The sequence below is a fragment of the Cottoperca gobio genome, chromosome 15 (genome assembly GCF_900634415.1).
Source record: "Cottoperca gobio chromosome 15, fCotGob3.1, whole genome shotgun sequence".
In the NCBI taxonomy this organism is placed as follows: domain Eukaryota; kingdom Metazoa; phylum Chordata; class Actinopteri; order Perciformes; family Bovichtidae; genus Cottoperca; species Cottoperca gobio.
Window position 1 is genome coordinate 7,711,003 of NC_041369.1, and position 25,716 is coordinate 7,736,718.

Here is a 25,716-nt window from a genome sequence, read left to right on the forward strand (position 1 = left end):
TTACCTTTGCAGAGGAGTGGGAGGTGTGCAGCCCGGAGCCTCCAACTCTCCATCTCACTGCTCACTGTAGCGGCTTCCTTCTCCATCTGCTGTTGAATAAATGCAGAAAAGGACAGTGGCCCGATGAGGAGTGTGCACTCCTTTGATCAACATTTCCTGTGACTGCTTCTCAATAAAAGCCACCGCGTGTTTCTCCAGTGTTAATGTATCGGTAGGCAGTTCCGTTCGCTTCAGCAGTAAGTTATTAGAGCTCTGACAGGGTGTCAAATTAGCTAGTAACAAAAACCTTGGCAACAGACATGCATCGAATGCAGTGTGGGAAAGGCAGACTTTGCCTCTAACTAGGTAGGATTCAGAAGTCTAACTAAACTAGATCTAAATCTAAGTTGTTCTTCGTACTTAAGGTGGCATTCACGTGAATTTCCCCCGTTGGGAACTACTTTTACTATTATTCCGACACCACATGAATGCAACGCAATAACCCTACCTGGCAACGTTAATGAAAGTGAAACATAACTTGGATCCGCTTCAGAATTGAATGTCGTTGGTCCGTGTAATCCTGGTGATGGGAGAAACTAAGCCCACAACATAACCTCCCCTTTGACGGAGGCAATTAGCAGACCTGTGACACTAAGAAGAGCACTGGGTCAAATCCTGAACTATTACAAGCTATTTTATAGTAAGTGCAAAATATGTATTATTTTTGTCCCCATTTCCAGCCGCTGTCTTCTCGTCGCCAAGAATGTGTCTGTTATAAAACGCACGTTTGGTGCTCATGTTCAAATCCAAGCCAATGTTGAGAGTCATGCACCGCTACCTGACAGAATCAAGTTGTGTGAGTGTATTCTGTATTGTCTAGACATCCAAAGCTCAAGCGGACTACATAATGTATAAACACTGTATTTGATTTGATTGTCCTCCGGGTCATTTGTGTTTATTCGACATGATTAAACAATTAAAGCCGGGGAGCTCTCCGAAAACACCTCGGTCCTCTGAGGTTGCCTCCTGTGCTATCTCACAGACACACACTCACACTCACACTCACACTCACTTGTACACCTCGCACTGTTTGTATGTGTGCATGTGGCTGTGTATGACTATGTATGATCCACAGACTGCTGCAACCTTCATAGGTTATTCACAGAAGAGAGGAGTGTGTGATGTTTTTGAAACTGTACAGCTGAATATTTCTGTGAGAGTTTGTGGGTTATATACTTTTTCTTCTCTTTTTTTTTCTTCTGATTTTCCTCTCTCTCTCTGAAGCTTTGTCGCTTTCTTTTTTTTCCATTTTTTCCCATTTTTTTGTTGCATCTAAGACACAGAAGTCTCTCTCACTGTTTCTTTCTGATGTTTTCCCCTTTGGTGCCTCAGACATTTCAGCCACTATCTCTGCCTCGCCTGACTTCAGTCACAGTGTGATTTAGCTCAGCAGCTCCTAAAGGTTACCCGATTTAGTTAATTTTATCTGTTGCGCTTTCCCCCCCCCGAGATAGTAATGATCTCCATTGTGTTCTAAAGTTTGTCTCTCTTTTATTTGATCTCATGGTGACCTAGAGGACTGAAGCTGTAGGAATGAGTTATGTCCATGGCTCCTGCTCATAAATTCTGTCACAATCTGCCCTCTGTTCCTTCTTGAATAGATTGAAGTATTTGTGGCTTCTTTTGTTGTCGTATGTCAAACCTGGCTGCTGCCGTGAATAATAGTGTTTGTAATGAATTTAAACACGTACGGTAGGACTTGCGGCAAACCAAAATTTTTTGGACACTCAACATGACGGAAGGGATTCTTTAGTCTGACGCTGCCAATAATCTCATCAGCCTTCTATCATCCGACCAAATTCACTTTTAACTTCTCCCTCATTTGTGACTCACTCGAGCCACAACAGTAATAACTAATTAATTCAGCCTTCTGCATGACATGAATAAAGATCAAGTTGATCTTAGAAATGAGACAGTTTTTTTTATTAAAACTTGCTTTAAGACTTTCTCATCCATCATCGCATTGGTGTGTATTTGCATATTTCATATTTCCGTGTTGTTGCAGCAGAGTCTCATTATATCTTTCGAGTAAGACTCCAATACATCTTACTATCTATTTCATTCCTAGTCATTAAAATGTACTTTGTTGCCTCTTCAAACATGTCTTGTGTGCTGTATGTTGAGTTTAAAACAAGTATGCAAAACACCGGCCAAAATGTAGGGAACACATTAATTTATCAATAAATAGATAAATGTGCTTTAAGCTTTTATCTTTCCTTTTTTCTTTTCTTTTTTCTCCCTCTGCTTTGTGGCTCTGCAGTGCGGAGGCGGTGACGTTGAACGACTGTTTGCAGCTGTCATACCTGCCATCCAAGAGGAACCACATGTTGCTGCTTTATCCCAGAGAGATCCTCATCCTGGACCTGGAGCTCAGCCAGACGGTGGGTGTGGTGGCCATCGAACGCTCCGGGGTGCCCTTCGTTCAGGTGAGGCACTGCATACGTGTACAGCAGAATCTGTGTAACGAGGATCTCGGTAAAGCTTTGACGCAATCGAAGTTTGTGGAAATCGCAAACCGAAAAAGAGTTACCCTACAGTAGTGTTGGTCGGACAGAAGGCGGCTCATTTTACAATTGCATACATTTTTCAAGGTCAGAATTCTGTCGCCTCTCGGCCCTTTTTCTAATGAGTTGGAATGTGATGGAGAAACATTCCTGCCGTGCATTTTGAAGCTACATGCGAAGACGACTTGCACGATTTTGCACATCTGTGCTGTCTCGCACTAACACGCTTCCTACATCCTCATCTTTCCCTCTCCTCAAATGATCCAGTTTCTACTTTTATTGCATTACTCTAAGGGCTCTACTAAAACCTGTCTTTTTTATTTTATTTTATGGATGGTTCTTCCAGGAAGCCAATTCCCCCTGCCGTGTATGATAAAGTTCTCTACTTTTCTTCCTCCGTCTCAGTGCTCACCTCAACAAGGTCTGACGACTGCACAGCAGGGGCGTGCAGTCCTTAGCTACAGCGACGAAATATCACCATTGTCTGACTTCTTGTTCCTTTCTATCGTCACATCCAGCAGCACCGGTGACCTTTTTAGTTGTCAATCCCCTTCTTTTGGAGTCCGGATTTGTAATTGGAAATTGATGAATGCTGTTGGAGTATCAGATAGAGAATTTGTCATGGCTGCAGAGCCAGTAATGGAACAGAAGCTGTCTCTTAAAGTCGCTCTGTTCACTCTGCTTTCACTCTCAACTTTGCGTCCGTATGTGAACGAATGACCATTGTGGTAGCTTGTCATTATATTATAATTATTATAATATATATATTATATATACCCCCTTAACTGTGATATAATGAGCATATATCACGGGCTGAAGTGAGCTATTGCTTTTATAAAACGGTTACCAAGTGGGGCAATATGAAAGAAAAATACACACTCCAATTTAAATAGTTTTTATTATTAAATAATGATGTTCAAAATAAAATAGCCCCTCTGTTGCCTTCTGCACAAAACATAGTGCGAGGTGGTTGCTATGCAACAACACTAACAGCTAGCGAACATAGACAACGTTGATCGATTATTTGGTCTACCTGCTCTTCACGTAGGGGCTTCTTTTAGGGGCTTTCTTCTCTGGAGATGGGCACTGATCAATCCACTCCTCCAGAGTAAAGCTTTGTAAATTTGTTTCCCTTTAACACAAAATGTGTCGGCGATTGCAAGCAAAATTTTGGATTACCGTAATTATGTCATAGTTTGCGCAATCAAAAAGATTTCAAAGGTTTCTGAAAGCTGAGACTCTGCGCTTTACATCATATATCGATTCATTACGGTAACTTCACTTACGGCCCTCCCAGAAATATATAAAATATATATATATATAAATATATATAAATAATATATATATATAAATAATATATATATATATATATATATATATATATATATATATATATATATATATTATGGTTAAGAAACACCACAGTGGAAAACAGGAGATATACAACTTTGATATGTATTGCACATACATGGACCAGTTTACCCTTCCTCCGTTTACCACTACAGTAAGTTGACATTGTCTGTGAGCGTGAAATTGTGTTCCGTACAAAACTTTATTGCGCTTTCCATAAATCATACTTATTTTGGGTTGTCAGCGATCTCGCTTTAATAAATGTCCATGGTTAAACAGTACAAAGGTGGAGAACACGCCTTTGTAGTCAAGGAGTAAGTCCTAAAGTCCCAAAGCAGGAGTGGAGGGGTATTACTCAGCCGCCCAGGCTCTGTCCGGCCAACGTCTCCCTCCTCTAAGTGTTATAAAGTGCTTGTCTCACAGCCAATTTGCATGACTGATGACACAGCTTCAGCAAAGGTCCAGGCCCGAGTGTAGAAGCTTCAAGGAAACACAATATGCAGTATATATGTGTCTATATTTCGCTGTCAGATTTGACACACAAAGTACAGCGGAGTGTCCTCATTCATCAGGTGCACGGTCAGTAGCTGTACATGTAATGTACAATGTAATCAATGGGCCGGGGATCTGCGTTTTAAAAAGGATTAGTTGAGAAAGAACAACTAAGATACTGACTCAAAATTGAAAAAGGATTAGTTGGAAAATATAATTACTTAGACTGTGGGCCATAACTCCCTATTAAACTCCTAATCTGTTTTAAAATTGGAAATTAAACTGAACATTGTAACTTTGTTCACCCTAATGGTGTTGCTTAGTATTAGTGTGTATCTTGTACACACAAGCGCCCCAACAGGGACGGCTTCTGCTTGCTCATCCTTTGAGAGGACACGGATCCTTTTTTGAGCCTGTTCATACTTTATCACATGTGCTCAGGTGTTGATATATATATATATATATATATATATATATATATATATATATATATATATATATATTGTTCATTAGCAACTCTTTTGGCAGTCGATTAAAAAGTATTTTCAATGAATATCACCCAACATTCCTTATTATATCATATTATTGTTAGACAAAAGAAGCAATGTGAAGACCTTGAGCATTAGGATATTGTGACGAAGATCTTCCACTATTGTCGGACATTTTTTAAAGACCAAGCAATTAATAGATTAATAAAAAAATTAAAGAAATCAGCAGATACATCCCTTGTTTGAAATAGTTGTTAGTTGCAGCCCTACTTTTACAGTAACACGTATGAGTGAACTGCTCTAGTACGTTTCTAACTGACACAAGGCTTGTAGTTTGATTCAGCTTTTGTTTAAATTTGAGTTGGTATTAAATAAATGACACATACACACATTGACGCAGTGCTAAGAGTTCACCTGTCTCACCTGTCACCTGTCTCTCTCTCTGTGTTTAGGTGATTCCCTGCGCTCAGCGGGACGCCCTCTACTGTCTCCATGAGAACGGGTGTATCACCCTCCGAGTGTGTCGCTCCACCACCACTGCAGAGGAAGCAGCAGGTAATGAAGCCTCTTCACAGCACACACGAGCTGTACTCACTTACAAAGCCACTCTCCCTCCTGTGATGTACCCCAGTCGTCATGTATTCAGCCAAACTGCACTGCAGTCATAGCCTGTAGCCTTACTCTGTGCTCCAGTGGGCATATAGCCTCTTACTGTCCCATTTATCTTTAGCGTAGTGTTATAGGTTAATGGGAGTCCATTGTTGCCGAGTCTCTGTCCCTCCCTCACTTACTCTCCTCGCTATCTTCTCCGTGCTACTCTATTTCTTTCTTCCTGCCGTTTCCTTTGGTGAGTCAGGTATTCGCTTATTTCTTGTCGTCTTATCTCCTTAAATCCCTCCTAATATCTTACTACTCTGCTCCTCTTCTTACCTCTCACACTTACTCAAAAATGGACTTTGCAGGTCTGTAAATCACACTTTCCCCCGGCCTTATCTACTTCCATTCTTCTTTATGCTTCAATTCCCTTTATTATTAACATCTACTCAATGTCTTCCTACGTCTGTTCTTCTCATTTCCATTCATGGTGTTCACAAATGTATCTGATTCGTTTTTATCTCCAACAATAATCTTTATTTTCCGCACACACTCTACACTCTGCCCACTACTTCTATTTCTCAAATCTTTCACCTTTCTCCCTCAGACTCCGAGCAGAGTGTCCACGAGCTTATGTACGACCTGCGTTCTCAGTGCGACGCCATCCGAGTCACCAAGACAGTCCGGCCATATCGCATGGTCATCTGCCCCGTCAACGAAAACAGCGCTGCGCTAATGGTCAGTGACGGCAGAGCCATGCTGTGGGAGCTCAAAGCCCACACCGGCAGGGCTGTCGTCAATCCTAGGTACACACACACACACACACACACACACACACACACACACACACACACACACACACTTCTGCAAAGCTACATCACAGTGTTTTCTAAAGGTGGTGGCTGAACTAACAAGGAGAGGTTAAAAGTTTGAATACTTTGTAAAAGGGACTGACTTTAGACAACATGTTCCTTTGACCTAAATGTAGTCTTCTCAGTGACTAGTGCAGGTAGGAGGTGCGCAGAGTTTAGCTATCATTGATGAGCCTCGCGTCTCTTTGATGGAGGACTCCCTCGCTGCCGTCAAGGAGACAGTTGTTTGTACTTCTCTCTTAAGTTGGCTTCCTGTGTGAGGTAGGGAGAGGTTTGTCTGCCTGTGAGCAGCCAAAACCACAATTTATTCTGGGCAAGCAAGAGAAATCTGCAGCATGGAATTAAAGAGGGCTTTTGCTTTGTGCCACTTTGTGCTAAATGATCTCGTTATCGTCTGGTTAGAATTGATTTGCTCTGAAGTTTCAGACAGGTGGGCTTTCTATTTCAGGACCATTGAGATGATGGCAGCTGTCTTTCACAGTACACTAAATTGATAACGTGAGGCTTTTATTGTGAATGTTTTGAACGTTCTTGTGCACAGTGTTTCCAGAAAAATCCTTAAAAAAATATGTTTTGGCTCAAGTTTAATATAGTGACATTAGTTATAATTCCCGGTACATTCCCTCTGTGGCTCGGTGTCGTCACAGTGTGCCGAGCATGTAGAGATGAATTAAAAAGAGTTATTTAGAGTGAAACATTTCACTCTGCTGTAACAGCTCGATTACAGGTCAGGCCCCGAGCGTATAAGCTTCATCACCATTTGCAGCAGTTATGAAAATATTTTTTCTTGGAATTATTGAGCAGCACGTAATCAATACAAGGAATCAATAGACATGTCATCCTCTACTAATGCTCCCTCTGGTTCAGTCATTGATTAAAAGGCGGATCACATTCATCATTTGCACAAGCAATATTCATGTATCATTTTATATGTCATGCTTTAAAAAATGTATTTAAAAATAATCTTACTTCCCCCTTTTTGTCAGTTCTGGTCTTACGCCGCTCTACACTCCCTCTTCATTTTGTGGATCTCCACTGGGAACAAACCAGAAAAGGATTCAGGATCTCTCCCTCAACAGCATGATCGGTACGACTGCACACGCATCACTATCAACACCACCCGGCCAGCACCAGACACGTTTGGTGTCTCAAAGGCTAAATGTCACTCTGAGGGTATGAAATGAATACAGCCCCCCTTCTGTACATGTCTGTACCTTTCATACATTAAAGTGGGACTTGTTTTGCCTCGACCCAAAGCAGTTGTTGGTCAAAGGTCAAGGTCACTGTGACCTCACATAGCATGTGTTTTGGCCACAACTCGTATGCTAATTATGACAACTCCAAATGTCTAATAAGATACAACGATGAAGTGATTTTTACATTTCTCACAATACATGAATGTAAACTGCAACCGACGGAGGGAAACAACCACGAGGCGGTAAATCAATTAATAAAAAATAATACAAATGTTTTTTAATTTGAAATGGCTATAGTATTGTGTGTATATTTGTCGTATAAATACATAGATGTATTTCATTTGAATTCCAGGCTATATCAACATAATCAGAACATTGTTTAAGGGGCTGTATTCATTTTCTATCCACTGCACTATACATTATTTATTCTTCTTTCTTCATCCTACGTAGAAGGATGACTTTCGACTTTGAAATAAAATGTGAAAACTAGAAAGAAAGACGGACACATAGCTGTGTGTCAGTGTGTGTACATGTACTGTGTGAGTGTTGTTGTGCACCAGGCACTCTATATCTTTTATCGTACCTCAGTTAGTTGTGTGAGCCTCGGGGCACCCCTTCCCTTTCTGCTTTAATGTGCGACTGCTGGTTTCTCCTCTGCACACTACACAGGCCAACAGACACACACACACACACACACACACACACACACACACACAGGCCAACAGACACACACACACACACACACACACACAGCACACACACACACACACAGGCCAACACACACAGAGATTGGAGCCAGCTAGTGCCTGGAGGCATAACTCTGTCTGACAGTTGCTGACTAAAGCTCTTGTGAGCAGGGAATTTCACTGTCCTGCATGTTGCTTAAATTTTGTCAAAAGCAAGCTTGGTGATATCTGATGCTGATCAACTGACACAAGTTGGGAATCGGATAGATAACGGGAAACTGGCCGTCGCTATGGGCAAGAGATGCCACCTAAAAAAACACATTTGCCTTCATTGCTTATTTTTTTATGTGATGCACATGGCAATCTGTTGCATGTATGATTAGTTTTTTATTGATGTATAGTGTTTTGTCCTCATCTCGTTGCCTCCACCATGAAGGTTATGTTTTCAGCTGGGTTTGTTTTGTCACTTTGCTGGTGGAAGGGTGTAGCATGGGCCAAGGAAAAGCCCTTTCCATTTCACAGTGGATCCGAATCACGGCGCGGATACGTGCGTTCTTTTTCACTTATGGAAATGTCCTTGGAGAAGGTCTGCGCTCTCAGAGTGTCCTCCTGGTTTTATTACGTCTTCAAGCTGCAGTGACGCTCATTTAGAGAGACATTACATTTCCAATGTAAAGAAGGTTGTTATGGTGCATGAAATGAAAACCAAATGGATTTTTCCACCACTACCAATTATAACTTCAAGGTGTGTGCACCTTCAGAGGTGCCCAGAAAAGACACAAAAGGAGATGATTGCCCATTTAAAACGCATGAAATCAGCAAGGTAGGGTTTCAGTGTGTAAAACATGGGTCTTGGTCTAATTGTCTCAACTCGCCACTAAATCCTTTAGATCATTAAAACTGCCCAACTGCTCTAATGAAACGAACCATACGGGTTGTTTTTCTGCTGGATCCAGCTGCACTCAAATTATGTGAGCTTTTCCAGTTCAGCCAAAGAGCAGTTTCGGATTAAATTGGTGAAGCCAATTTTTTTGTAGGAGGGCTGATGAGCTCTGTTACAAACAACTGTCTAGAACTCTGAAGAATGAGGGGAAGAGAGATAACGCACTTAAGCTACCAAAGATTAGGTTTATTCCAAATGTTTCCAACATTTTTTCCGACTTGCACCTTTGTCCGGGTACAAATGATGCTGTGCCGCTCGATGTAGAATGACTCACACCTGAACGCTCACATATATGCAGGCTCATCTGCAGATGCAGCAGGAGTTACTTTGGGGCTACTTTAAATAGTTGATGTTGTTGCTTACGTTTCGCTGGGTAGCTTCATTTGGTGTTAGTTTGTTTGACTTCATTTTCATGCGTTTCATTTGGTCTGACATCTTTGTTTGTTGTAATGCATAGTGCTCCAGGTAGGCCAGCTGTCAAACATGAACATTTGTGCTCCGTTAAAATGGTGTAACCTATTCCTTAATGAACATTTTTGCAAAAAAGGAAACCACATGCTGCCAGCAGTTCTAATGAGATATCTGTACGGATGGTTGCTTCAGAGTAGCTGTCCAAAACATCCTGTTCAAACCTTCCTGCCCAAACATTTACAAACCAAAAGTACTCCACAGAATACTGTAGAGCACAGTTTGAAAAGTTATAGGGAACCATTAAAGTAAAGTTGTTATTTAGCCGCCAGACTTATCATCTAAATTGGATGAGCTTGGCTTGTTTTATATCGGACACAGTTATTTTAACACGTAAACAATATTAAAGGACTTGGATCAGAGGCAAACGGCCTTAGAGGACATTCCTGATCCGAGCTACAATCCCAAACATTGTCTCTGTATTACGTCTTAGCGTTCAAATTGTAATATCGATTTGGTGCACATTGCATGCCCTGAGTTAAAATGCAGGAAAAATGGAAAGAAAGGACATTTAATGGAAACTTCTCTTGTTCTTCTAGCAAAACTAAAGATGAACAGCTTTGACAGGGCCTGACGAAGATCTCTGAAAGATCCAAATGTTGGAAAATCTTAAGACAGTGTGCGGATCTTTTGCCTTGTAGCAATGCTAAGCATGCTATAATTACTGTGTTGTTTATTATTGAATTGCTCCATCAAAGTAAGTAAGTAGCACATGTGTTGGTTTTATCTCCAGGTCAGACCTTGATAGCCGGTGAGGCTCTTTCTCCGTCATCCATCCAGCAGGAGGTCCAGCTGAAGTTCCTGCTGACTGGCCTGCTCTCTGGTCTGCCGCTGCCACCATTTTCCATCCGCATGTGTCCACCTCTTACCACCAAAAACATCAACCACTACCAACCTCTGCTGGCTATAGGTAGGTAATAATGACGACACACATGCATACACACAAAACTCTACAAAACTAAGTGCAGAGCAAGGCTCTGTCACCGGCAGGGTTGTGGGTTCTATTCCCAAGCGAAAGATCTTCTCCACTTTACTCTTTAGTTCTGTTCTGTGTATAGCAGCCGTCTTTCGTCATACAGAGAAAGTGCTGTGGAATATTCTGAATTACAACAAATGGTTCGGGAGCTCAGCATTATTATTTCACAACGGGGCTTCTCAAAGTCCAGACCAAGGTTTGCTGTTACATTTAGTTTCTGTGTTTTCACAAATATCCAGACGTCATTTTTTCACTTGTGTCTACTATGTTGTTTTGTTTCATCATGATGTGCTGCTGTTTCAAAGTAAAACCAGTTGCGTCAGAGCTGCAGTTCATAGAGAAATCCAACAAATTAACTGCTTTTTTGTTTTTCTGACTTCTCTGTCTTGAGTACAGTTTCACTGAACCTTAGCAAATGTTTCATGAGTGTGATGCTCATTTAGAGTAAAGCCTTTTACATCTAAAGAACACTGTACTCCTGAACTGTGTCACATTATATAGAGCTGGGTGAATGCTTTGTTACTGTGTACTGTACTCTTCTGCAGTTCTAGAAAATGACGATCGAAGTTGCACTTGGTCCTCAGGCCACGGAGGAGTGGAACAGCTCTCTTTGGTCAGTTAGCAGCCTTTACATTGTTGAATCATTTTCTGCATCTTATCGCTAACATGTAGAATTATTCAAAATTAGCAGGCATATGAATTGCTTTATTAAAATACTTAATTGGAATTAGACGTCATTAGTAAGTGTTCCCATAAAATTCCCATAATATTTCTTATGATCCACAAATCGATATTTCTTTCTCTTATTTTTTAGAATAGTTCAATACTGCTGTAAAGCTTTGCTCAGTGTGCAGTTTTGCAGTCATATTATATATTTAGTGCATGGAACGCTCCATGACTTTGCCGTGTTTCTTTTATAAAACACTTGGAATTGGAAACCTTTGAATGTGATTCAGCCTTTACCGCGGAAAACAAACCTCTCTGATTGTGACCTTCCTGAAGATGTCCGTTATCCTGCAGAAGTTGATTAAACTTCATTCACACATTAACGGTAAGAAAATACAATCTTTCTTCTACTGTTGGCTTTGTAGTTGATGGTGTATAGTTAGAGAGGAGTGATGCATCAAGAAAACTTAAAGCGAGACGAACAAGCTTCATTTGACTGTTAGATGAATAAACTCAGGAACTAAACAGCGTTAGTTACTGGAAGTTTGGTTATTTATTCTACACCATGAAGCTCATTTTGGTATTTAGTATTTTAGTATTTAGTTAATTTGTTCTGTAAATAGTTATCTGGTCCTGTTATGAAGTTGAGGCCCTTCATTCCCTACGCAAGTAAAGCTGGCTGGAATAGCCACACTTACATTGTTATAATGTTTTCATTAATATTGCACACATTAAGTTTCATTTTCAAGCCTAAGTTAAAATAAACAGCACAATCTAAAGTGCTGAGAAATACAATGACTGATTATTTTTCAGTGTTGAAAGTGTCTAACTGGATTAATACTACCTCGGTTATGGCTATTTAGGGGTAAGAATGAATAAAATAATAATGATTGCTGTTATTATTGCAGATGGACTATCCTGTAGAAGTGAAGAGTAACACAAGCAGCAAAGTGAGTTGATCGGCAGAGGTACGTTACTTCAATTTTGTGTAAATCAGTTATAATCGGCTATATATGTTAGTATATACAGTGGGATGGAAATAGCTGATTATGCAACCTAACTGATGTTATTTGGTCATTTATCTATATGTTTTTTAACTTGAGGTGGCATACATTTTTGTGAATTTATTTTGTGAAATATTATTAAATGGTCCTTGTCATAGTCAGTGGTACCCGCATACTATACATCTCTAATAAGCACAAGTTTGTGAATTTATTTGACAAATTGCGTAACACTTTTAAAAAACAACATCTGCAAATTCATCCAGTTTAGGCCACAATAAAGACAACAACACCCTGAAGCATCCAAGGATTCCTTGTGGATATTAGGCTGACATGGGCCACAAGACATCAGATTTCATTATATAGAAAACAGTAGACTTGACAAACCCCACTCCATTTTTCACTTCCTCAAGGTCCAATTTGTGTATTATATTAGGACACCCCTTCAATTATTGAGAATTGAGAATTGATATATATTTTATGTCTCCTATACACTTGTGACTATCTCTTTCTCCGTCCCTTTGTTTTTTGCTTCATAGAAACAGACTGACCTTATTCAGAGGGTGAGGAGAGTATTCATGGAGGACAGTTGGATTGATATCGGCCTACCCACACTAGGGCAACCACACCGCTGTAACCAGTGTGCGAAGAGTTTTAAACCAGCAACACATTTGGAGTTTCATCAGCGTCTGGGACCAGTGTGTGAAGAGTTCCCATCACTCAGGGGACTTGAAGGTTCACCAGCGTATCCACACTGAAGGAAGGTCCCACGTCTGGGACCATGCTAACATTTAGCACCAAACACAAAGTTCAGCTGAGGAAAATGACCAAAGTATTAAACAAATTGAAGATGAACTATGACAAAATGTCACTTTCATGTTTTATCAGCAAAATAGATGTAAAGTAAAAGTACACATTATTTAGGGTAGCTTCCTTTCAGATTGTAAGCTATACTATGTAGTGGAGTCAAAAGTACAATATTTAACCGTAGTGGAGTTAGAAGTATAAAGTAACGTAAATTGGATATACCCATGTAAAGTCGCTCAAAATTATAATTCAGTATAGTATAGGTGGTGTGTGTGGCCAGAGCTGGTGCTCAGTGTGTATTTCTAAATATCCGTCATTACTGTAAATGATCAGTTTTTTTTAACACTGTAGCATGTAATCAGTGGTTGTCATTAATCATCCCATCGTTGATTGGTTAAATTTATGAGATGTCGCTGCCCAGTGATGAGAGATCAAAATGTCCAGTGAGTGAGAAAGTGCTTCAGAGGGCACAGGGCTGGATGATTACGCAGCTGCATCTGCATATTTTAATCGCTTGCACGTCCAGACCCTTTATCAATGTGCATCTGTGGTTTGGGCCTGAAAAACAGGCATAATAAGCACTGGAAGTATGAAAATAGCGGCAGAGCAAGACTTTAAACCTTGGTTCATCACAAAACAGGAAATTAACAGCTACTGATATGATGGCAAGCATTAAATCAAGAAGACTTTCACCTCCGGACACAATTATCAAATATATTCATTCATGTGCTCTGCAGTATGGACCTGTCAAAGTGAATAATTATTTTCAGCATCACCAGGTCAGCAACTCCAAGTAATATTTAACGTTTAAATTTGGCTTTAAATGTTGTCTTTTCATATTATCTTTGTAGTCCAATTAATGAAAGCTATTTAGGTTGGAGAAAAACACTTTTGAGTTTGGATTTGCAAAGTGTTTTTAGACTTAAACTAGACACTTTTGTTGAACCCCCCCCCTTGACACATTACAAATTCTCCCCTTTGGGTTAGAAAATGCCGTGATGTCTCATATCAGTATGTTTGAATATACAAATCATTGCTATGAATTTTATTCTTTTTTTTTTGTAATTACAGTTTTTTAATAACTTTGTTGAAACATACAAACGTAATAGCACACCAAACCAGTTGCTAAGTAGATAAATGAAAAATAAGTAACAAAGCAAATGAAACAAAATCAATTTGGGCACATAAAATGAACGGCACAGTAAAATAAATGCATATATACACACATACAGAAACTTACACTTTAGGTTCCACCATGTATCTATACGTGGGATAGCATATTTGCTTTAAAATAAAAAATGTTTTACTTCCCGTAAGCATCAGAAAGTTGAACCACATTTCATGAAACTTTTCTTGGCCGTTAACGATTAGTCCTTGCTTTTGAAGCTTCAAAAGAGGAAATGTCTGTTCATCAATTTTAACGATTCAGCAAGGCACGGTTTTGTCCGGCCCTTTTGTTTGAGTACAACTGGTGGTAGAAGAGACCGGTCTCCTAATTAGGGCAGCTGGTAAGATTCTTGCAGTAGCCTATGCAACCGCTTGCTGATACTTTTAATTACTTGTTTCCTAAAAAGGGAGAACAAAACTGCATTCTCACATTACAAGAAGAAAAGTACTAGTTTCACTTTTACACTTCCAACAATAATTGTCAACCATAAGTCGAACTGGTGTATAATAATAATACCCCCCATTGATGGTTTTGTAATGAATGCAAAATCCCCCCCTGAACTCAGCAGTTTGCAGCTCCTTATTCTTAAACACCTCCAAAACTCCCTCTGGTCCACTTAGTAACTTTAAGCTCTTTAAAGGATTGTAAAATGCCTGCTCGATACAAATGATTAACTTTTCGAATATTCTTATCCACCTTTGACTCCCACACAATAGTTTGTTTTCCCTTTTCAAATTGATGGAATTCTTGCTTATATTGAGAGATATGTAACAACTTATGAGCTTTTGTCCATGGCTCTCTAAAATGCTCTAAGACTGGGTTGTTAATAATGCTTGGTACCTTTTACTGTGAGCAAGCCTCCCTCGTCCCCAGGGGGGGTAATCAACATCCATGCATGTTGATTAGTATTTCCATCATTCTAATGTTTTAAATTTGACTCATTGAGACAGAAAGTGAATTTGTAAATGCAAATGATGCGAAAGGCATAGAGCCTCATCTGAAATATTGGCCTCTGTTATAACTCCCCAAAGACCGCTGCTAGACGAGAGAGTGAAGCAGTGAAAGTTTGGATTTATTTGTTTTAGATTGCATAGCCATTTTCTTCAAAAGCTACCCTATCTTCTCCACAGTAATGATGCATAACATTATGAAATTCTCAATTTTGAATGGGAAATTAAGAGCCAAATTGTGTATGTATTGTGCTTCTGTTTTTGTCTGAGACTGTATGTGTGTGTACTGTATGTCTGTGTGCGCACACACTCCTGCCTGTGTACCAATTCCATTTAAGGTCCAGGCGTACTGCTGTCTCTGCCCAACGCAGCAAACCTTCAGTTTAGTTGTCAAGCTGAAAAATAGGATACGTTCAGTCCCCTGACATAGCCCAGATAAATGAATCATACCTCAAAGATACATTGCCACTCATAGTCAAGCAGATGAATAATACCTCCAGCGTACACATCTTACAACCACAGAGATCTCTTAAGTTAAGTTCACTACGCATTATTACTTAATGGCAATAGTTCTAAAAGGCCTAAAGGGACGACCGATGCGTTTCTAAATCTGTTATTTATGGGTTTCACGTTTGTTCCATGTAAAAGTGCATTTTTACCTTAAAAAAAAACAAAAAACACTATTCTTTCAAAAGCAGCCATTTCAAAAACACTTTTCAATCCTAGACCTGTAATTTTTTTCCCCCCAATCCAATCAGTGAATTCTGGAGCAGGGCAGTAGGAGCCCATCACGCCACAGATGGTGTTGGGTTGACTTGGCACAGCTGGTTCCCAGTGGCGTTTCTGAATCTGAAACTAGAACAAGGCGATTTAGTTTTCTATGCACATCCTTTCTCAGGTCCCCATAGTCAGCTTGCAGAGTCAAGTAGTTAAATAGTCTCTAGCTGTATTATTATAATGTTTCTTTTCTACCACTTCCTGTGAGCTCGCTTGTGAATAGTAAGTTTACATTGGGGATTTAGATGGAAGGCACATCTCTGCTGAATGTTTGAGAAGATGTCCAGGAGATTAAAAACCTAAAGTATGTTTAATTAAAATGGTATCGTGAGGCTAGTATTGATTTCTAGCCGCTTTCTTGCATAAGCACAGCTATGAATGATACATATACTATTGCTACAAGGTAAAAGTTACAATAAGATTAGAAATCGCCATTTGTAGTGTTTAAATCTGGTAATTGGCCTCACTGTCATACTTTATAAATTGAATACATTCCTGGTTTAGAATTGCAATTGTCAGTACCTCAGTAATGATGCTGAGGCAGGTGTTCTGGCAGGCGTTGGCATCTGTCACCTCTCTTGTTTACTAAGAGCCAGAGAATACACCTTATCATTAAATCCAGAGTGATCCATGGGGGGAGTTCTTGGCAGATACAGCTCAGTCTCTTTCTTGGCCTCTGCCAGTCTGCATTAGGTTTGTCCCTAGTATAGTTGAGTTAAAAGGAGAACTTATTGAGTCTCAGTGATGCGACACCAGTTGGACTAACCGCCAAGGGAAACTGAGTTTTTACATCTCCTACTTACGTGCGAGTAAACATGAGCTCAATGCTGATGGTGTGAAAGCACTGGTGTTTAAAATTGACGGCCAACGTTTCATTACAGTTAGACAGCAAGCAGGGTTCCCCGTCTCAATTTCCCCCTCTCAGTCTCCTGGCCTCCAAATCGAAGGTTACAACAACTGCCAACCTAACTACCCAGAGGCAATGCTGTCTGGTCTACTGTCTAAAAAGCTGTAATCTTTGTGAGACCTCACAGCATCATTACAAATAGGTACAAGGCCAGGAGCCTTTCTTCTCCGTGACATGTACATAAACACCTAACCGACTATACATTCCTAATCATTTGAGGGTGGCATGCCTAATTTATTAATCCGTGCTCGCCCGACAATTATTCTTTGCTGCATTGTTTGGATCAGCAAAATGAAACCGCATTAAGAGTACAACAAAGTATTCACACAGCAAACGCATACATCCTTCAATTGCAAAATGTGAGAAATAAACACCCACTTACTGATATGAAGGCAGCTATCGAGGCATGCAACCCAAAAAGCAAAACAATTATGAGATGGATTGATTCTCATTCTCAGCTCCAGCGGTCTATCAAAGAGAATATCAGTTACATTTACAGTCCAAAAAGGAGTTTAAAGTATACATCATCCTCTGCCACCACACACTTATTTGTAAAGTTGGGTTCAGCTGAGATTATTCTGACTGTCATCAGCTGTGCTTGAGACATATTTGATTTAGGCTTGGTATCAAATGTAATTTTAATGCATCAAATGCAACGGAAAGATTCCTTTCAACTGGACACGGATCAAATCATTTGCTAATTATGATGAAAATGTGGAATGTTAGCCATGATTCAGTTTAAAGCATGTTTGGTAAAGTGTGTTGTCAGCATTGGCCAAATTTAAAGGACTAGTTTGACACTTTCTTAAATACGCCAGCAGACACTTAGCTTAGCTTAGCACAAAGATTGGAAACGGGAGGTAACAGTAAGTCTGTCTCTATCCAAAGGTAACACAATGTGTCTAGCTGCACCTATACACTCACCAAATGCATTTCTTAGCCATGAGCAGTGACTTCCTCGAGTGTTGTAATTATTGTGACTGGCCAAACAACCAGCAGAAACTCGGCAGTCACTATGCCAGGCCAAGAAATAGTGCCGCCCCTTGTGAAAACATAACTTTTCATTTTTACACTTACATTTTTGGTACGGATTAAGCAAATAAGATATATCATGTTAATGTGTGAGCTATATAAGGAGGCAGATTTTGAGCCAGGTTAGCTGTTTCCCCTTGTTTCCAATCGTTTCACTAAGCTAAGCTGACCAGCTGTTGCCATAGCATCACATTTAGCAGCTAGATATGAGAGTAGTATCATTCTTCTAATCTAACTTTTTTTTTTAAGAAGAAGAAAGTGAAAAGGAAATGCAGTTTTTTAGAACCTGATTTATTATCAAACCAGTTTTGCTAACTCAAAACATAAAAAATGCTTTAATACTGGCTGAATGAGCATCAAAGGGAGCACTGTATTGCATTTGTCTTGGGCTATGGAGGGACAAACTGAACAAAGTGCCAAACACTGAGCAGCATCCACAATGCCCATGCTCATAGATTGCATCTTTTTGAAGTCTCACCTCACTCGGGCCATATGGAGGGGCAGCATCTTCTTGATCATCTTGATTAAAGTAAACACGTTGGCTGTGAGGCAAAGAGCATCTATGTTTATCTCCATCCACCCACTTCCTGTCTGCCTGACTGAAACATCCTACACTACATGTCTTCTATCAGCTACACAGGGAGCAGGAGGGGAAGACACACAGGTGCCTATGTGGCACTGCCTATCATACCAGATGTTGTGTCAGCATGTGGTCGTCTCGCCCAGTACAGTCCTTTGCAGAGGGACTGGGCACACCAGCCCAGCTCCATCACACTCAGGATAATTATAGAAGTAAATGTGCTCCTGCACCTGCCTGTGTTCACCACAAACATAAAAACTAAACCCCTCCAAACCTTGTTAAACACTTTCCGAGCATCATGAGAATGGACTTTTGATTTGATTTCACATCTGCTACAGAGTTGTGTTTTTTGCAATGCTCCAGAATTGAGTAATTATTTTAATTGCTGCGTCTTTCAGCCTCCTTGCTTAGGTTATAACCTCAATTCTTTTTTTTCTTTTTTTTTTACAACTGCCTATTTTCCACACTAATGTGAAATTAGCCCATGGCATTCTATAAAACCACAAAAAGGCTGTTTTAATCATTTAAGGGTAATTACCATAATGTAAATAGGATGTCAGCGTTTTATAGCTGAAAGTGTAGATAAGTGCTTTTATTACTTGTTTTTGTTTCAAATTAAAAAGATATATGAGAATATTCATGATACAAATACACATACAATAATAAGCCTTATTGATACATATGCACTCTTAAAGCTCAGAGCCTAAAACCTCACTTGTTAAATATCCCAAGAATATGTACATTATTAATAAATCATCACTGCCAGGATGCTCTTGTATTAACAGTGCACTAAAGTGGATTTTAGGCTAATTTTAACTTTTAATAGAAACGTTCCCAATATTGGTAAACTTTTGGTAAACTTTTAAGTAGATATGGGTTTGATTCTCACTATTTCAGAACATCACTGAGTCAAGCCTCCTCAGAGTTCCTGATCAGTGTTAAATGTCACCCGCAGCTTTTAATCAGTTGGTGTTTGGCGAGGGTTGGAGCTGTTGTGCTATTTTCCCAGCAGCAGATGAAATGGTGCATGGTTCTCAGGCTGTGAACTTGAGTGACACAGGGTTTGATGTGCTGCCTCAATCCACATGTGCTGCAGTGACGGGGAACACACAGGGGTGTCACGCTGACACACCGTCTCTGTTCCTGCTGGAGGGTAGATGCTGCTGAGTTACGTAACCGTGTGCCTTGTGACCTCTCGTCTTTCTCGTGTCAGTCTTTCTCATAATTCTTATGCTCTGCTCTGTGTCTCTGTTTCTTCTCTCCAGGCACCAGCAATGGGTCTGTACTGGTCTACAACCTGACCAGTGGACTTCTCCACAAAGAACTCAGTGTCCACTCTTGCGAAGTCAGGTAATATTCTTTTTGTAGTTAAATGTACAACACGGCAGAACATTTCTCAGGTCAGCAGTTCAGTTCCCACCGGATTACATGAAATATCTGTGAAATTACACGTTAGATGAACCCCAGTGGCTAGTCAGTCTGCTCCAGGCAGATTGATTTTGTGTTGATTGTTTTCTGGCTCATTAGTGTTTGCAAAGGCAATTGGCAATCACATAATTAGAGTGCCTTGTCAGCCATTGTGTTCCTTTGCTTGCTTTAAGGGGGGTTTATCTGAACATCGGCTGAGCACGGTAATTTTGGCTCGAAAACAAACCCAAAAAAAAAAAAGTGACAATAATACAAACAGACTTAGTGGCATATTTTAAATACACAGTCTTGAGGAGCTGATGAAAATACTGCCTTGGTATATTTATCCCAACAAGTAACTGAATGCTGAGTTTGTGTCCTGATATGTGGGTGAACGCAGAGGGAGCTTAGATGAAAAATGAGACCATCTCTGCGTACCGTGCAAATCAATTAATCACAACAACCCAATAAATGGCATTACAAGGCCTATATTTTGTGTGTGTGTGTGAGAAAAAAGATGGTGTGTTAAACTAGTGATGTCCAATGTTGCATATCTACCCAATGCTGCTGATGTAACACGTAGACACAATGGGCGAGTGAGTGAACTGCTGTATTTGTCCAGTACAGTAACAGATATACTGTCACTGCCAATTCACAATTAATTTGGATCACTTGTTATTGATATTCACAAAAGGACAATAACACTACTCCTAGATCTTTAACAAGCCCATTGCATATTCTATAAACCGTTCTCACAATGGACATTTTGACTTGTTAAAACATGTGTAACTAATAACATTAATGTCGGACTCTGTTACTGTGCATGCTGGCTCACTGGAAGCACAATGAGCCATCATTAATATTATTAGTTACACCTGTGTTTTTCCAGCTATGACAAGTCAAAATGTCTGCTGGGAGAAAGGTCTTTTTATTTCTGGGTGAAATGCATGCTGCATATAAATATCATTTTCCATTGTTACTTGGAATAAATGACTTGATTTATTTTCTTTTTTTTGTAGGAAATGGAGCCAAATGTTCCTGCAGTAATGCTCCTTTAACATTTGAACACACCTTCAAGTATAAGTAGCTAATTAATGAACCTGTCAATAATATATCAAAGGGGCTGTTGAAGGAAGAGCATGATTCTATATTAGGAAGCTTTCTTTTTCTTTTCACTAAACATTTAAAAATAGATATTAAAAATAGGAGTAGTGTGAAAATATTGAAGAGTTTTTGATGATTGTTTCCAGGAGCCGATGACATGACCACATTTCTACCTGGAAAAAAGATACATTGTAGAGATTCTGTTAAAAACCTGTTGTAATGTGTCATGCATGACCTGCGTAAACACCCTGCGTATGAATATTCATTTCATAAAGTGTCTGTGTGGACTAACTTCCGTATAAACCGACTTGAAGCAAGTGGCGGACTCGCTGAGGCGAGGTTATTCAGTAACAACCCAACTATCTCAGTTTTGCTGCTAGAGAGGATTAATTGATGGATTTATTTACTTAATATTTCCGTTGGTAAATCATCCAGTTCTATTCAATAAATGATGATGTAATAGAGCCACTTTACTTCACTGACAATAATCTGCATTTTATGAAGTCGTGAAATGACCACGGCAAACACTTCAATGTCCATTCTGCTCTCATTCTATTGCTATGGTTACCACAGGGGTAAGAGAGAAACCCAAGAGGAGGGCACTTAGTATGCCGTCTCCATCTGTCCGTCGATATATCTGCGCAGATAAAGATGTTAAGAAGCCACCAGTTCACTTGAGTTTTGTCTTCTACAATGATGTATTCATTTGGTTTTGTGATTGATTACACATTACTCAACAATGTAACTTGATGTACGAACACAGTTCTGCATTTCACTCATTCAAGTACGAGTTTAGGCTATTTGTTCTAATTCGGATAAAAGTGTAGTGTACACTGAAAAGCGACAAAGTTCGAACACCGCAGCACCTTCTGAGCGGCCCACAATGCAACAGCCTAACATCAACAAGGAGCAGGCTGCGCCTCATTATTTGGTATTCTCTAATGAGCAGCAAAAAACTATTTCACCAGGATTAATTAAGCACAAGATTGAATCAATTAATGTTGTTAAAAGATTGATTGGGAGCAAACACTATCCATTCGAGTAGAGCCAGGCTCTCTTTAATGAGAGAAGTTGGTATCCACAAATGCAAAACTCCAACAAACTTTAATGAGCCGTGCAACACGAGCACAAGTTTCTGCACAGTTCTGCAGCTTCCCTCTGCCTGTGATAATGTGTCTGTGTGTGTGTGTGTGTGTGTGTGTGTGCGTGTGTTTGTGGATTTAAGTGAGTGATTAGGCGATGTTTTTTTTTTCTGCCTGGTTTCTGGTTTGTCAATGTGAATTTGCTCTACAGTCCCGACAATTACCAGCGGTCTCTTCATCTCTGACTCAACACCACTGTACCCTGTGCTCCCACTCTAACTGTAATATTTAACACCCCTCATGTTTTTTTAAAATGTCCATCAAAAAAGTGTTGCACTAAAGCAAGAAAGTAATGTAAAATAAATGAATAACTCAATCATACAGGAACCCATTCATCCAGACATTTACATCAAAGTAGTGCCATCGGATCAGGGCTTTCTCTTGTAAACACCTCCATTAGGTTTTCTCTCTTCCTGTGCAGGCTTTTAGTGGAGCACTGCTGTTATTTCCAGTGCTGTGACGTCCAACATGAAGATCAAAGCTGTGTGTTTTCTGTGGTGGAGAGAGCTGAGGTGCTTTTATGGAAATGAGCCCAGCAGCCCTTGCCCCGGCACAGCCATGCCAAACGAGCCCTTGCTTCTCTGCATCTCATTTACATTTAGTGGGGAAATCGACTAATTAATCATGTGGCTATTTACCATCTCATTACCATGGAGTTTGTGCTCCCTGAGCTGGACCCACTTTTCAAAAATATTCATATCTCACACTTGCTGCCTTGATTTGATTTGATTTGTTTTGGATTTTGAAGAAGTTGTAGGCGTCTCATTTACCTCACTGATTGCTGCAACGTAGACCAGGAATATTTGACTGCTACACTGCAAGTATTAGAAAGCAATATTATTAATTTAACTAATTGTGTGTGTGTGTGTGTGTGTGTGTTCCACAGGGGGATTGAGTGGGTGAGTCTTACCAGTTTCCTGTCTTTTGCAACTTCTTCTCCCAACAACATGGGTCTGGTGCGAAATGAACTGCAGCATGTCGACCTGCTTACTGGTGAGATGCTTACACACACACACACCTGTCACCTGTACCTAAGGCTATCAACCAGCACTTTTATATTGTCCTTTGTTCATGAGGTTTCTGTTTTGCTCCCTGCAGCCTAAGTAAACAAAGAATATGGTCACCTAGGTCTCTCACTTTCGGACTAATTCTTTTTATTTGTCTTTCTTTGTCTATGTGGGTCTCTAAGATTCCCTTCTTGTTCTTCTCAAGGGGATACTTACAGGGTCCTCCAAATTACGTCCTAACTAAACAGTGTTAAGGTACCACCTAGGGAGGCCTGGCTCTGAAAATGAGATCCTATTATGAGTTCCTGCAGAGCGACTTAAATCCCTGCCAACGATGGTTTTATAGAATTACTGTGCCAGCGGTGACCGTGGTGTGTCTCGACCTCCTCCAGAGGGAAAGAGAATTGGAAATGAGCCTGAAGTAACGAGCGGTCCGGAAGAGATGCTTAGAGGTTCTGTTGCTTTTAGAATAATATGAGAATTAATATACATTGTTCTAATCTTGGATGGGAATAATTAACGAGCACTTTTATCATTTTCACAAATCTTTTCTTTTCATGTTAATGTTTCTGCTTCATAAATTTTAAAGGGATAGTTTGGATTGTTTGAAGTGGCGTCGTATGAGGTACTCAACCACAGTCAGTGTATCACTCACAGTAGATGGCGGTTTTGAGGAACAGACGGGAGTACGGGCACGGTACAAACCATCCCGTTAACGTGTTTGGCTTGAGAAATTGGAACGGTCCCTAAAAAATATGCTCCCTCTAAAGGTTGAGTCGCGCTTCGTTCATAACAACGGTGAAGGTAAATCACGTGTTAAATGACCCAGAGTCGTCAAAGTTAACAGTCCTCGGCATTAGCTTTGGTTACAGGCTCACACACGTTCCAGCGCACATGTACATGCTTGATTACTTTTTCTTGCGAGCTTGGATATTGACTGAGATCCTCCGAGGTGTCGGTGTCACGTCTCGCATCCCTGATGTGTTTTTTTGCCGGCTTACTAAGAGTTAGATGGAAAAGATCAGTATCATATTAATCTGTGTGTGTTCAGTACAGAGATGCATTAGGTTTGGGACACACCAAGGTGACAGAGGAAGCAAGGGCAAACAGTCCTAACTGAAAAATACACATTTCAAGAGCTCTTAAGATGTAATACGTTTAAAAATAAAAAACATTGTGATTTGTTTTTTACAGAGGAAATGAGTTGTGAGGTTTAGTTTGTCAGCCTACTTATTTGAGTTGCAGATATATTTCATATAATGGTTGGATGTGGAACTTTGAAAGGATACCTTCCAGCATTTACATTGCTGCCACACCTGGACATCCTGGACCAGATTTTGGCTGCAGGCAGATTTGCACAATTTAGTTCCTGTTTCTTGAGCTTATGTTCGTGCCTCTAATTTATTCAGGGAAAGCGAGCGTATTTTTTCATGAACAAGTCCTTTAAATAGAATCTCTGCCAAAGTAAGTTCTGTACTAAAGGATTCTGCTTCAGATGTAAGAATAATCCACCAAGGCTGACACCTCGTGCCCTTTACTGTTGGAGCATTTTCTGATAAGATTTGAGACTCCAGGATGGGAAATCATCTTCCTCGCTCGTCTTACTCAATCCTTGTGACACCTGGTCTCCGCGGAAAAGAAGAGCGGCTGTTCTAAATGATGTTCTAAATTATCTATGAAAAGATTTGCCGTGTTCTGTGATAACTCGGTGAACTCAGGTCGTATTGCCTCACAAACAGATATTAATAATGTGTACAGATTTATTTTATTGCACATTATAATTACAATATTATTTATACATGCATGATCATGGCTGGTCACATTGTGTATATATATTGAATCCCATCGAATTGATATAACACTCAAGCCTGAAAATATGGATTTAGTTACAGTGAAGATCGTGAAGTTGTGACTGCCTCTTACCTTTTGCATAGAGCAGATAAAGAAACTGAGGGGACGTGAGAAGAGCCCGTAGGCTGATGATTTGAAGAGTGAGATAATTGACACAAAATCATCTCAAAGCAAAAGAGGAAATGCTGAAGGGGGCTGCATTAGCCTCGAATGCACCACAGGTCTCCTTCACCTTATGCTTAGCGATTTCGTTCCCTCTGGTACACACCAACTTCCATCCCAATGAAGCTGTTGGAGGATCACACACACACACCCCCCAACGTCCCAAACCACCACAGGCACTTCTGTCACTTGCACATTTTAAACAGGCCACAGTCCTAAGTGTCCTCAGCAAAATCAGATCTTCCTTAGACAAATGTGATAGGATGCGTGTGAAGGGTATTCTTGTTTTGTTTAAAGGGGCACCTTGATGCTCTGCATAATGTCGGCTTTGGTGGGTGGAAAGTTTGCAAATGAAAAGCGGGGCTTAGAGCAGGGGGTGAGAATAAGTTGTCGACAGTTTGCTCTCTCTGCTCCGGCGAAAGAGATGAAACCAGGACACCGGTCACCGAATGGAAATGAGATCAATCAAGTCTCTTCACAAAAGATACCGTGTCCTGGCCTCCATCATCATCTCCTCTCTCTCTCTCTCTCTTCTCGCCTCTCTCTC

The 25,716-nt window shown here is 40.2% G+C and overlaps 1 protein-coding gene across 1 annotated transcript in view; it reads left to right on the forward strand.

Annotated features, from left to right (window-relative positions):
* wdr11 (WD repeat domain 11) overlaps nucleotides 1-23,410 on the forward strand; it is a 34,220-nt gene extending 10,810 nt beyond the window's left edge. The window contains exons 6-13 of the mRNA XM_029450199.1: nucleotides 2,300-2,465; nucleotides 5,326-5,428; nucleotides 6,075-6,273; nucleotides 7,326-7,426; nucleotides 10,366-10,542; nucleotides 19,762-19,846; nucleotides 23,036-23,176; nucleotides 23,362-23,410. Coding sequence (XP_029306059.1) covers nucleotides 2,300-2,465; nucleotides 5,326-5,428; nucleotides 6,075-6,273; nucleotides 7,326-7,426; nucleotides 10,366-10,542; nucleotides 19,762-19,846; nucleotides 23,036-23,176; nucleotides 23,362-23,410 — 1,021 coding nt within the window. The remainder of the gene's footprint in view (nucleotides 1-2,299; nucleotides 2,466-5,325; nucleotides 5,429-6,074; nucleotides 6,274-7,325; nucleotides 7,427-10,365; nucleotides 10,543-19,761; nucleotides 19,847-23,035; nucleotides 23,177-23,361) is intronic.
* The last annotated feature ends 2,306 nt before the right edge of the window (nucleotides 23,411-25,716 follow it).